This window comes from Brachyhypopomus gauderio, chromosome 7 (assembly GCF_052324685.1).
Source record: "Brachyhypopomus gauderio isolate BG-103 chromosome 7, BGAUD_0.2, whole genome shotgun sequence".
In the NCBI taxonomy this organism is placed as follows: domain Eukaryota; kingdom Metazoa; phylum Chordata; class Actinopteri; order Gymnotiformes; family Hypopomidae; genus Brachyhypopomus; species Brachyhypopomus gauderio.
Genome location: NC_135217.1, coordinates 1809748 through 1822500, shown reverse-complemented (window position 1 = coordinate 1822500; position 12753 = coordinate 1809748). Strand labels below are relative to the sequence as shown.

The 12753-nt window shown below is 45.9% G+C and overlaps 2 protein-coding genes and 1 long non-coding RNA gene across 5 annotated transcripts in view; 2 read left to right on the top strand and 1 right to left on the bottom strand.

The window, feature by feature from the left end:
- gucy2d (guanylate cyclase 2D, retinal) overlaps positions 1–5527 on the top strand; it is a 16637-nt gene extending 11110 nt beyond the window's left edge. The window contains exons 14-20 of one of the 2 annotated variants that reach the window (XM_077010833.1): positions 1296–1488; positions 1770–1944; positions 2924–3022; positions 3898–3992; positions 4611–4696; positions 4824–4927; positions 5171–5527. In XM_077010833.1, coding sequence (XP_076866948.1) covers positions 1296–1488; positions 1770–1944; positions 2924–3022; positions 3898–3992; positions 4611–4696; positions 4824–4908 — 733 coding nt within the window. In that variant the 3' untranslated portion in view covers positions 4909–4927; positions 5171–5527. Of the gene's footprint in view, positions 1–1254; positions 1489–1769; positions 1945–2923; positions 3023–3897; positions 3993–4610; positions 4697–4823; positions 4928–5170 lie in introns of those variants that run through there. The other variant, XM_077010834.1, reaches the window with a different exon arrangement.
- On the bottom strand, positions 1750–6401 carry LOC143518443 (uncharacterized). Its single transcript, XR_013132187.1, has 3 exons — positions 6085–6401; positions 4806–5297; positions 1750–1885 (listed from the first exon to the last, which is right to left on the bottom strand). It is a non-coding gene; the product is annotated as an uncharacterized LOC143518443 (long non-coding RNA).
- A 1270-nt stretch (positions 6402–7671) lies between these two features.
- LOC143518420 (uncharacterized) lies at positions 7672–12676 on the top strand. 2 transcript variants are annotated; one of them, XR_013132168.1, is made up of 4 exons: positions 7672–7810; positions 9980–10866; positions 10975–12201; positions 12274–12676. XR_013132168.1 is itself a non-coding variant. In XM_077010901.1 (3 exons), the coding sequence occupies exons 2-3, from the start codon at positions 10012–10014 to the stop codon at positions 10984–10986; spliced, it is 867 nt and encodes a 288-aa protein (XP_076867016.1). In that variant the 5' UTR covers positions 7672–7810; positions 9980–10011; the 3' UTR covers positions 10987–12676. The 2 variants fall into 2 exon arrangements, 1 of the variants encoding a protein (XP_076867016.1); XM_077010901.1 differs by having other exon boundaries at positions 10975–12676.
- Positions 12677–12753: the final 77 nt, after the last annotated feature.

Here is a 12753-nt window from a genome sequence, read left to right as displayed (position 1 = left end):
GTTCTCAATTGGATTTAAGTCTGGTGATTGCGATGGCCACTCTAGAATGTTCCAGCCTTTCATGTTCAACCATGCTCTAGTGGACTTGGATGTGTGCTTCGGATCATTGTCCTGTTGGAAGGTCCAACGTCTCCCAAGCCGCAGGTTTGTGACTGACTCCATCACATTTTCCTCCAAGATCTCCTGGTACTGAAGGGAATTCATGGTACCCTGCACACGTTGAAGCTTTCCTGTACCATTAGAAGCAAAACAGCCCCAAAGCATAATTGACCCCCCGCCATGCTTCACAGTAGGCAAGGTGTTCTTTTGTTCATAAGCCTGGTTCTTCCTTCTCCAAACATAGCGCTGGTCCATTGTCCCAAACAGTTCTAATTTAGTTTCCAAAACCTGTTCCAAAAGCTTTGTGGCTTGTCCACATGACTTTTGGCATACTGCAGTCGACTTTTCTTGTTCTTTGGAGTCAGCAAGGGGGTGCGTCTGGGCGTTCTGGCATGGAGGTCTTCGTTATGCAGTGCGCGCCTTATTGTCTGAGCTGAAACTTCAGTGCCCACATCTGACAGGTCTTTTTTCAGTTCCTTAGCAGTCACGCGGGGATTTTTCTCCACATTACGCTTCAGGTAGCGCACAGCAGTCGCGGTCAGGATCTTCTTTCTGCCACGACCAGGTAACGTTTCCACTGTGCCCTTTAACTTGAACTTGCGAATGATACTTCCGATAGTGTCTCTTGGAATATTTAACAACTTCGCAATCTTTTTATATCCATTGCCATTCTTGTGAAGAGCAATAACCTCTTCTCTTGTCTTCTGGGACCATTCTCTTGCCTTCACCATGCTTGGAAACACACCAGTAGATGTCTAGAAGGAGCTGAGTATCACAGTCCTTTTAAATCTGCCTAATTGGTGCTTATCATGCTTGATTGCTGCTCGTTGACATCCACAGATGTTTTCAATACCTGATGGAAAACACTGGAATGAACCTCTGTTCTTAGGAGTGGTAGTCGTAAAGGGGTTGAATAATTGTGTCAATGAAGAAATCACAAAAAGGCCATTTAATACTTTATGACAAAAAAAAATTGATGCTATCTTAGTTGCATTTAGTTCTTTAACAAGTCCTTGTAAGATTTCATTATGAACACAATTACAAATGTGCACTGAATTCCATAAAACCCTTCGCAGCATTGGGGGTTGAATAAATTTGATCACAACTGTATATATAGAAAAACAAAGTAAATGTCCATCTGGTATCACATCCCAGGATGCTCTGTGAGCCCCTCTGGCTCCGCCCCCTGTGCCCAGGTCTGTGGCCCTGGCCCTGAAGAAGGGCAAACCCGTGACCCCGGAGCACTTCCGTGAGGCCACGCTCTACTTCAGTGACATTGTGGGCTTCACCACCATCTCAGCTCTCAGCGACCCCATCGAGGTGGTGGACCTTCTCAACGACCTCTACACGCTCTTCGACTCCATCATCGGCATGCACGACGTCTACAAGGTGCGTGACGGCTCAGGCTGCCGTCCAATCATACTCCACCTCTATGTCCACCAGCCCAGGCTGACGCCCAATCAGGTTTCACCTCGCTGTGTGCTGGCCAAGGCTACCGGCCAATCAGGTTTCGTCTTGCTGCGTCTACTTCCATCTCTCTGCCCACCAGCCTGGGCTGCTGTGTGTGTGTGTGTGTGTATGTGTGTGTGTGTGTGCGTGTGTGCGTGCGTGCGTGCGTGCGTGCGTGCGTGCGTGTGTTTGTTTCTCACATCTCCACCAACGGCATGCAGGTGGAGACCATTGGAGATGCGTACATGGTGGCATCTGGGGTCCCCACCCGCAACGGCAACCGGCATGCGGCAGAGATGGCCAACATGTCCCTGGACATCCTGTCCTGCATCAGCACCTTCAAGATGAGACACATGCCCAGTGTTAAAGTCAAAATACGCATCGGACTGCACTCTGGTCAGCCTCTCTCTCTCTCTCTCTCTCTCTCTCTCCCTCCCCCCTCTCTCTCTCTCCCTCCCCCCCCCCCCCCTCTCTCTCTCTCTCTCTTTCTCTCTCTCTCCCTCTCTCTCTCTCCCTCTGTCCCTCTCTCCCCCCTCTCTCTTCCCTCCCTCTCTCTCTCTCTCTCTCACATTAGTATTCTGGTGCCATTTCAGGACATTTTATAAAATGTCCAAACCACCAAACCACGGAACAGAATGGGTCGGTTTGCAGGGAGAATTACTTTCCTACTCTGTGTTTTGACTACAGAATCCTTTCTGTTTCTACTTTCTGTTTCTTTTTGTATATCTACAAATATCTAACCTGAAGTCTAATAAATCATAACCTTCCAACTGTTGTCCAGGGAAGAGAGAAGACATGCTCCTCACCCACCTTTTAACCTTTTAACCTTTGTACACACAGTGATTTAATGTGCAGTTGCTGTATATCTGCAGGAAGTGCTTTCAGAACTGCACTCCTAGGCAACATCCAATTAGCGGCCTCATCCAATTAGCAGCCTCATCCAATTAGGAAGCACCATCCCGCCCCCAACCCCGTTAGCACAAACCCACAAAGCAGGTTTATTGGCAGCAAATCCAGTAGTGTAACACTGCAGAGAACACCCCACACAGGCTAGACGCCAGGGCCCGTAGAACCCAGGGGAAAACCCCCATCTACGTTACTAACTGCTAATAAACTTGTGCATCATAAACTGGCATGAACATTTCATATTCAGTTTATGTGGAAATGTGGTCAGTGGTTGGTGCGGTGGAGTGATGGTATGGTCACATTTGAGAAAGGGAGTATATATTTAATTTATCTGTATGCTCCTGTATGTGATGCATTTTTTACAATCAGGTTACTCTCATCCCCACATCATGCTGTGTGTATGTGTGTGTGTGTGTGTGTGTGTGTGTGTGTGTGTGTGTGTGTGTGTGTGTGTGTGTGTGTGTAACAGGTCCAGTAGTAGCAGGCGTAGTGGGTTTGACCATGCCTAGGTACTGTCTGTTCGGAGACACAGTAAACACAGCGTCACGGATGGAGTCCACAGGATTGCGTGAGTATGACAAACCAGCAAACCTGGTTCACTGCAGCTGGTGGAGCAAAAAGTGTTCACCAGCATTAGTGAGCGTCAGACTCAGGATTCGTCCATACAGGGACTGAATGTTTGCACTTCTGAGTGTGAGTGTGAGCTGAAAGTGCTGTTTCAGGAGTGCATGTGGGTGAGGCGAAGTGAGCCGTGAGCACTCCGTTGCATGCGATAGACGTATGTGTGTGTGTGTGAGTGTGTGTTGTACGGGTGCAGGCTTGTGACAGGCTCAGAGAGCTTACGCTACAGAGGACTTAAGCTTTTAATACTGTCAGCTGAATTAGAAAGAAAATGCTGCTTTAACTGCAGTGTCCTCTCCACACTTCACTCTCCACATGCCTCTCCTCTATCTGCACTGAACTGACCTTTAATCACACACACACACACACACACACACACATATGTATACACACACACACACACACACACACATACATACACACACACACACACACATATGTATACACACACACACACACACATGCATGCATAGACAAACACCTGGACATGCATACACATGCATAGACAAACACACGAGCATGCATACACATGCACACACAGACAATTACATGTGCACGCACACATGATGCAGGCGCACATACACACACTCAAACTCACGATGTCAGACTGCACAGTAATGAAACTTTGTTTTCTTTAATTCTCTTTGTATTGTTCATTGTGAATTGGATATTTCCATGTGTCCATATCAAAGTGCTTCCTACATTCATGGAAAAACAGTGCTGCCCTCTAGCGGTAAGGCAGCAAAATGATTCTAAAGGCTCTTGCTCGTGAGTTCCAGTGACACTGCACTGAATGAAAACATACAAATCTTTTGTCTGCAGCTTACAGAATACATGTCAACGAGAGCACAGTCCAGATCCTTAGAGAACTCAGACTAGGATACCAAATAGAAACAAGGGGCAAGACCGAACTTAAGGTAAAAGATAAGTACACACACACACACACACACACACACACACACACACACACACAGACACACATCTGCACACACACAAAACACCGAAGCCATAAAAGTGCATATTTGCTCTTATGAGGATGAATATTAACATACATACATATGGATATTAACACACATACATATGAATATTAATATACATACATATGGATATTAACATACATACATATGAATATTAACATACATATGGATATTAACATACATATGAATATTAACATAGATATGAATATTAATATACATACATATGGATATTAACATACATACATATGAATATTAACATACATATGGATATTAACATACATATGAATATTAACATACATATGAATATTAATATACATACATATGGATATTAACATACATATGAATATTAACATACATACATATGGATATTAACATACATATGGATATTAACATACATATGAATATTAACATACATACATATGGATATTAACATACATATGGATATTAACATACATATGAATATTAACAATGTTCATGTTGGACTTCAACCTTATGTTAATATTCATATGTATGTTAATTTAACTGAGTCTGTTCCTCTGTGTGTGTCTTGCTGACCAGGGTAAAGGGGTGGAGGAGACGTTCTGGTTGGTGGGGAAGGAGGGGTTCACCAAGCCCCTCCCCATTCCCCCCGACCTCACCCCGGGGTAAGACGAGTGCTCCCCCTTCCTCCTGTCGTTTACTCGCTCTACCCATAGTCCTCGTGGTCATTCACTACAGGACAGCGTCTACCGTCTTCCCGCGTTCGCACCTCACCTGTGTGATGTCCCGCAGGGCGAGTAACCATGGAATCAGCTTGGAGGAGATTCCCACAGACAGACGCCAGAGGTTCCTCGATCGTCAAAAGAAGATGAGATAAAAAAAACGGAAACATTTAGGTTCGTGCCATTAATGAATCCATTGAGCATTTATTTCAGAACATTCACGCAAGGCCTTTTCTATGTTGTTCATGCTGTATGAGTGACCAAGGCGTGCCTGTAGGAGACTCCACGCACATAAGCTCTTAGTAGCAGGCGATGCCACAATTCTCTGCTCAGCAGCACCCCCTGTTGACCACAGATAGCACTACGTCTTGTTCAAAATCCGCTTTGACTTTGTGTTCCTCTGGTGTTCCTCTACAGGTGGTGGTGTCCACAGTCCTCCGCTAGCCATCTTCAGATCACAGCCCACAGCAGAGGCAGGGAGGGGGGCTGGGGGTATTTACTCATGCCCCTGTTACCCCCTTCCTCCTTACCCTATTCCCTACAACTACAGAAAGGGGTTATGCTGCTAAGGACGCCGAAATCCCCCTACAGTGTTAAAAATCAGCATGAATGAACTGTTTGCCACAGGCGATGTCCTGTAAAGGGTCTGGAATACATGGTGGTCTGATCTGTGCTGTGTAACAACTGTGTACCTGGGTTCAGTCCCAACAAATTGTTCCTTTAAAAAAAAAAAAAAAAAAAAAAGCTGAAAAACCAGATGTTCGTTTGTGAGGCTTCTGCAGCCCATATTAAAATGTGATTCAAAAAGGATTTATGTAAAGGCTTTAACAGGTACTACAAAACATATTTGAAACGGTCATTTAAAATTGCAGTACAATCTCACAATATCAAATAAAATAGCAACGGTTAGTCCAAAAATGAAAGCAAGAAAAAAAGTGAAGTAAAAGAAAATACCTTCTTGTATTAATGTGTTTTATGCTAAGCTTTGTTCTTTCTGGAAATAATGAATTATGAAAAGAACAGCATCACCTTGAGATTGGACACCTTGGGTATCTTGAAAGACGCTACATACATTCATTCATTTATTCATTCATTCATTCATTATGAAATAGTGGTGCCACACAGAGGAGCCAGGGGGCAGACAGCTGAGAGCACAGAGTTTCTCACTAGTGTCAAACTCTCTTACGGTCTGCTTGGGTACCTGCATTTACACCGTACGACCAGTAGAGGGCTATCGACTTCTCTTTACTCCCTGGTAATTACAGCGTTACATTACAAGTGTGTGTAACTAGAAGAAAAACTACGTGGTTAGACGGAAATGTTAGTCGTACCGTATGCTCGCTCTGCGGTGATGCATAATGGTGTCACTTTGCCATGGACCTCGTTATTCATCCAGAAACAACCATGCCGGACGCGCCCCGGGTCTCTAGGTCCTAGTGCAGGTACCAACTACACCAGCTTCACAAAGGAGCCTCACTGTAGGACGAAGCTGCTGTTCGTGAGACTGTGTACATAAGGATGGTCTGTGGAGGAGAGAATCTCCTTTATATTACACACATCGATATTGAACATGAAACAGAAATGTACTCAAATGTACTCAAAGGCTTGAGTCAACGGATTGGCCTGCAGCGTAGCTTTCATTCCTTTAAGTGTGTGAAGGGTGTGTGGCAAATTATGCTGAAATCGGAGTGGCCATTAAAGTATTTCTTTGGATTGTAATCATACTCAAATTATGTAAGGAATATATTTTAGTTATTTATGTGGTTTACTAACTTGAATTGTTTTTGCCCCCAGAAATTTGACAACACACATGAGTCAGAGCATATGAAAGCAGTTTCTGTCCACGATTCCAGTATTTCTCTTAAAGTTTTCCCTATAGGCCTACCAAGTTCTCATTAGTTGTTCAGTATTCCTTCTGTTAAAGATTAGATTCAGTCACTTAATTTTACCAAGTATGTTAAACATAAAAGGAATTTGTCCTGGCGTGTACACACATCAAACTAGACAGACCAGACAAGTCAAGTGAATGAAGACGTTAAAAGGGCAACAATAAGAACAAAAGGACAGAATAAATAAAGAGTTTAAGTTTAACAAAGCGAATGTATCCTGAGTGTTATAGCTGAATATGTGTCTGAAGAAACGTGATTACAGTTTACACTATAACGTAGTTAGCAATGCATTCATTTACTGTGTATTGCAGTTATGGACGTCGTAGAGAGAAGGTTCGGTACACGAGGTTGGTGAGATTTTAAAGTGCAGTGAATCCACTCTGAGTGCCGCAGCTGTGGGGGGAACGATGTTTGTGCGTTGGCTTTAGTCTCAGTGAGATGGATCCCTCATTCAGGAATGTTTGGAGAATTATAAAAGCCACACACACACAGAGAGAGAGAGAGAGAGAGAGAGAGAGAGAGAGATACAGATACACTACTATTAATACCACTGCTATAATGCGACAGGTGGTTTTAAACAGCTTGTCACACGTTATTAACTCTTCATCATGCGCACATGTATGAAGCAGGTTGAACGGGAGTGATACGGGGACACGCAGCCGGCTGGGTGTCACCTCACACTCGGGTGATTTTGGTAAGCGGGGTCTGAGCTGAATTGTAATTTGCTTAAACTAGGACAAGAACGCTCCGCCCACTTAGCCCATACGAGCACACTTATTGGACAGAGACACTCGGTAAACTCGATTTCTATTGGTGTGCGTGGAAAACGTAGGCGTGCGATGATTGGTCTACGCAGTGCTCTATCAGAACGGGAGTAGCGGCTTCTCCAACTAAGCCACATTGAACACATTAAGCAGCTGATTCTGAGAAAGTGCGGCCGACCCAGTGACTGATGAAACAACGTTCTTCACTTTTTATTCTCGTTTGAAACCCACGCAGTCCAAAGTGATCAGTTAAGGAGCTGGCGCAGTACACTAACTGGGACTCGTTAGGCGTACAGTAGAAACCGGTCTGACTCTTTCCAGTTTAATCGAAGACAATGAAGAATAAATCAACCGACTCACTCACCACGACCTCCACGGACTTGCAGGGATCGCGATAACAGAAGGTAAAACCTCGGCAATTAACCTGTAAATCAAAATACCATATATGATGCCATACAGAAATATCAAAATGAATATGTTGTCATTTGTCCTAAAATCAGTGTATTTGTTATTTATTTTTATTATACGTAATAGTTTTGACAACTAAGCTATAGTTATGTTTATTATTGTTGATGTTATTGACTTTTAACGGTTTGTTTTGTTTATAGTCGTGACGTGTAAACCTACTGTTCTTAAAAACTTTATTAACTCGACACACGTTATTTTGCAAATTCCTCCAGTCTTGTTTGCGCCTGTCAGCTCACGTCCCGACACTAGCGGCTGAAACGACCTGCCAACGTGTTGCGCATGCGTGAAAACGTCTGAACACGGGGAGGGTTTGGGCTCAGACGCGCAGATAGTCGCGCGGACCCCGGTGCACGCTTCTTTTGCAGCGAAGGCGGGGCCCGGCCCGAATAAACGTGGGGAGGGAGAAAGAAAACAACAAACCCTCCGAATGTAGGCCACCGCGCGTGACCCACTTCCTCTCGCGCACAACATAGCGAGTGTGAATGTGGAGCACGCGCCCCCACCCCCGCGCGCCCCTCCTTGCGCCTCGGCACGATTCCAGTTTTCGGGTGTTTTTCTCTGTGTGCCAGGGCGATGTTCCGAGGTTTGTGCACGGAAGAAAAAAAATATAAATATGAAACGAAATCACATAATTTATTCTGAAGTCGTGGTACTTGGTGTATTTCCTAACACAGGCAACAGTTTGTGCTGTTGTAACAGTCTTTTCTAGCAAGCCTCATCTTTCACAATATATTAGTGAAGGCTGTCAGGTGACCTAATTTTTCATCCCTAACACAGCCAAACCCTCCCAACAGTGCAACTGTCCCCCAAGAGCAACAAACGGGAAGCTTTAACCCCAAACGTCTCGTCTAGTTTTGATCAAGCAAACCCACTTGTGGTGAAGAGTTTGAGGGTGGGGGGTGGGGGGGGGGGTCATTGTCTCAACTTCACACACCCAGTCATACTCGGGAACTGGGGTTTAGGTCATGTGGAATTTTTCATCTGATTTATGGGGATCCTGCACCTCAACTCTTAACAACTCTTCCCAGCAGAACATGCTGCTTAAATTAAGAGAAGTTTTGTAATGCAGCTTTAACTAAAGCGCTGAAGTGGACCAGGGATGTTGTGTGGCATCTCAGAGGGTGAGGGAAAGCTGGGAAGTGATGTGTGTACCTGTTACCTGTGTTTTACAGCTACATGCTGCCTTTAATCCCAGCCAGCCTGTTTCCCTGCACCTCCGTGTGTGTGTGTGTGTGTGTGAGAGAGAGAGAGAGAGAGAGAGAGAGACAGATATTTTGTTTTGGGCCCCCTGGCGAAGGCGATCAGTCTGAGGCTGACCTACTTTTCTTGTTCATTTCATACCTGCAGAGCTATTTATACCCATGACACACATGCACCAGGAGCCACACACACACACAGACATGCTCTCTCCCTCAGTGGTATTATTGTGTAGCCAGACAGGCCCTGGTGAGTCCTGACCCCACCCAGTCACCCTCACTGAAAGCCCCCAGTCCTGCTTTCACAGTGTCTCCAGCTCAGTAGGACACATACTCAAGTCGTACACTCAATACGCCCCAAAAAGGAGTTTCGGGCCATCGCTGCCATCCGATACTCTTCCTCACCCACGGTTGCTCGGAAAAAACGCCACCGGACGTTTCACTAGCCTCCTTTTCTTTCCCCAGATCGAATTGTTCTTTGTGCTGCCGTGGGCACCTTGACACCTGTATATTGTGTGAGGGCTGTTTCACCCAGAAGGGCCTTCTGGAGGCTGTAGTGAGGATACGACTAACATTATGTTAAACAGTCCTCGTTTCAACGGGCGACGAGTCGCATGGTGCTATGCTGAATGGAGACGTTTGGCTTGACTGATGTGTAATTAAAGTACATTTAGTAAATGTGGTTATGAAATGGAGGTTTGGGAGAGGAACTTGCCATTTCTCCACACCTAGCTAATATTTGAATATAATTAATTATTATAAATTATAATCCTATTAATTCTATAATTGATTAGGTATTGAACAATTATCCTTATAGTTCATTATTAACTGAAGGCATGATCTGTACCTGCAAAAATTAATATTGCCTGAAAAATCCCTGGGTTTTATTGTGGTTGTGGTTCTTGACAGGAAAACACAAGTATCATCCTGCAGTTCCACAAATGGACAACAGGAGGCGCCTCCCCCCAGATGGGGGTGGCAAGTCCAACCTCAGCGTCTCGGCTGTCCGCGCGGAGCATGTCTGTGAGCGGGTCAGGAGGGATGCGGGCGACCCGGTAACCTCCACACGAGGTGCCAAGGAAGACGTGTCGGGCGTGCCACGCAAGGTCCCCCGATTCCAGTACGTGGACTTCCCCTCTCTGCACCAGTGCATCAAGCAGCTGACCGTGCCTCCGCTGAAGGGCTGGTTGGCTTCATGCCCGCTGGCCAAAGCACCCACCTGCCAGCCCAGTGGCCCCAAGGAGAAGGCGCCCAAGTTTAAGTACGTGGATTACCCATCGCTCTACCACTGTATCCAGCAGCTGTCTGTGCCTCCACTGGAGATGTGGAGCTCAGGGCTGACGAGGCCCAGGCCAGGGCAGGAGAGCCCATCACGGGTGCTGGGGGGCTGGACGCACAGCAGAGAGGCACGGGGGGCGACGGAGGCGGTGGTGGCAGAGCCGCTGAGAGACGCACCACCTGGCTCGGGCTCGGAGAAGGGTTGCCGCTCGGGGCCGGATCGCACGAGCCGCAAGCGATCGGCTCCCAGATCGGAGTGCGGCTCTGGCGGACAGTCAGGATCCGGGACAGGGACGGAGGGTGTTGCGGCGGGAAACGAGACGGCACAAAGGCCGTCGGTCATTAGCGTGGCGCACATCACCCGACGAACGTGCAGAACGACGCCGGAGGAGCAGGCAGAGCTGCAGGAACCTTCAGATCGTAGCAGGAGGCAGCAGGAGGAGGAGGAGGAGGAGGAGCGTGTCTGTATCTCCGATCTGGAGGAGACGCACCGCCAGTGGCAAAGCCACAAAGACCAGGTGAACACGACTGACAAAACACCAGCTTAGTACTTTAGAATCGATGGGTTTTTGTGAGGGAATATACTGATTCAGTCCAACTGATTTTGTTATTTCTGTTGTTCGCAGACACCACACTGAGGCCTGACTTGGAGACCCTTCAAAGATGTAATCAGATGTCCACCAACAGTTTTGGCCTTAACCTATCAGTGCATTGCACTTTTACTGGGAGCGCCTCATTGACGAGAGCTTTTCTGTTAGGACTGGTCACTCTGGTGCTTATGGACAACATGGTAGGCAATGGGGAGACCAAGAGATCAAAGTTATATGATGTCCTCTAGAATTTAGAACACGGGCCAACTGAACATGTGACGTTAAAAGTCAAGGCTGAATAAGGTCATAAGACATGGCAGACACACACACACACACACACTTGCCTCATACAAAGGTAATAAATGCTTTTCTCCTACTTTAAGTAGTGACCAATTGATGTACCACCGCTGGCATGTGGGTTCAAACAGAATTAATTAACTTTGGGTAGAGAAACTATCTGGTGAAACTAGCTTTAAGAACGCACAGAAATGCCAATATTCCCTGTCTGTGGGTTTCTGAACAGTGAGTACTGCTCTCTATAGCAGGGTTTCTCAACCCAGTCCAAATCGACCACAAATCGTCCACGTTTTTGTTGTAGCTCCTGGTGCACCTGTACCCGTATTCAGTGTTCTTAAAGCCTGGGGTTCAGGGTGAGCACTGGGACGTGGGCTAGTGTGAAAATGTGGGCCATCCGCTGGGTCACGAGGACTGGGTTGAGAAACGCTGGTCTGGTGGATGTCTAAAGCTCAGTCAGTGCCTGGTGTCCAGGGCTCTTCATGGCTGAAAATGACATTATAAAATAGTATAGATGTTCTCAGCCTTATCTGTGTGGTCATCGGCTCCAGAGGGGACTAGTTATGGTTCAGAGAGTAAAGGTCCCCGTGACTTTGTTCCCGCTATCTGGATGTTGTAATGAAGGCAGTATTAATTGGTGTGATAAACAGAGTGATACAAAATAATTGTTAGAAGATTGGACTTCTTAAGTCCTCAACCTGTCCACCTGTGTCTACCTCCCAGAGCTTTGTGGCATGTTCTGCAGCTCCTGTGTGCTGGCTTCAGGTGAGCTGATTGTAGAGTGTTCAGGTGAGCTTATAGGGGTTCGGGTCAGCTGATTGTAGAGGGTTGAGGTCAGCTGACCGTAAGGGGTTCCGTATCATAAGGGTTCAGGTGAGCTGATCATAGGGGGTTTGGGTGAGCTGATTGTAAGGAATTCAGGTGAGCTTATCATAGAGTTTCAGGTGAACTGATCATGGGGTGGTTCAGGTCAGCTGATCCAAGGCGATTCAGGTGAGCTTATCATAGGGTTTCAGGTGAGGTGATCGTAGGGAGGTTCAGGTGAGTTCATCATATGACTTCAGGTGGGCTGGTCTTAAAGGGTTCAGGTCAGCTGATCAAAGGGGCTTCAGGTAAGCAGGTAAGTGGCTGGAGAGCCTTGGCACCTAGGTTTATCGCATGATCATCATGAACTTTTTCCAACAGGAAAGATGATCTGAGCGTTTGAAAACCAAGCGTCTGACAGGACAAATGCATTGTGTGTTGTTCATTTGGGGTTTATTAGTCTAACAGCTCTGCTTGACTAGCTTTGGGTGCCTAACCAAACAGTGTCTATTGCTTATGCTGCAATAACACAGGCTTGTTTATCAATTATTACCTGATCTTTTTATTCTTTGTATTTCTAATGTCTTTTTTATGGCAATTGATGTATGGTTGTTTATAGCTGATAGATTTAACTTAATACATATAAACGCATATAAACTGTTTTTCAAAATGTTTCCTTGTTTGTGTGCATTAAAGTTTTTTTGTACAGAGAGAAGG

Coding starts and splice junctions, on each gene's coding strand:
- LOC143518420 (XM_077010901.1), top strand. CDS start 10,012: ATGGACAACAGGAGGCGCCTCCCCCCAGATGGGGGTGGCAAGTCCAAC.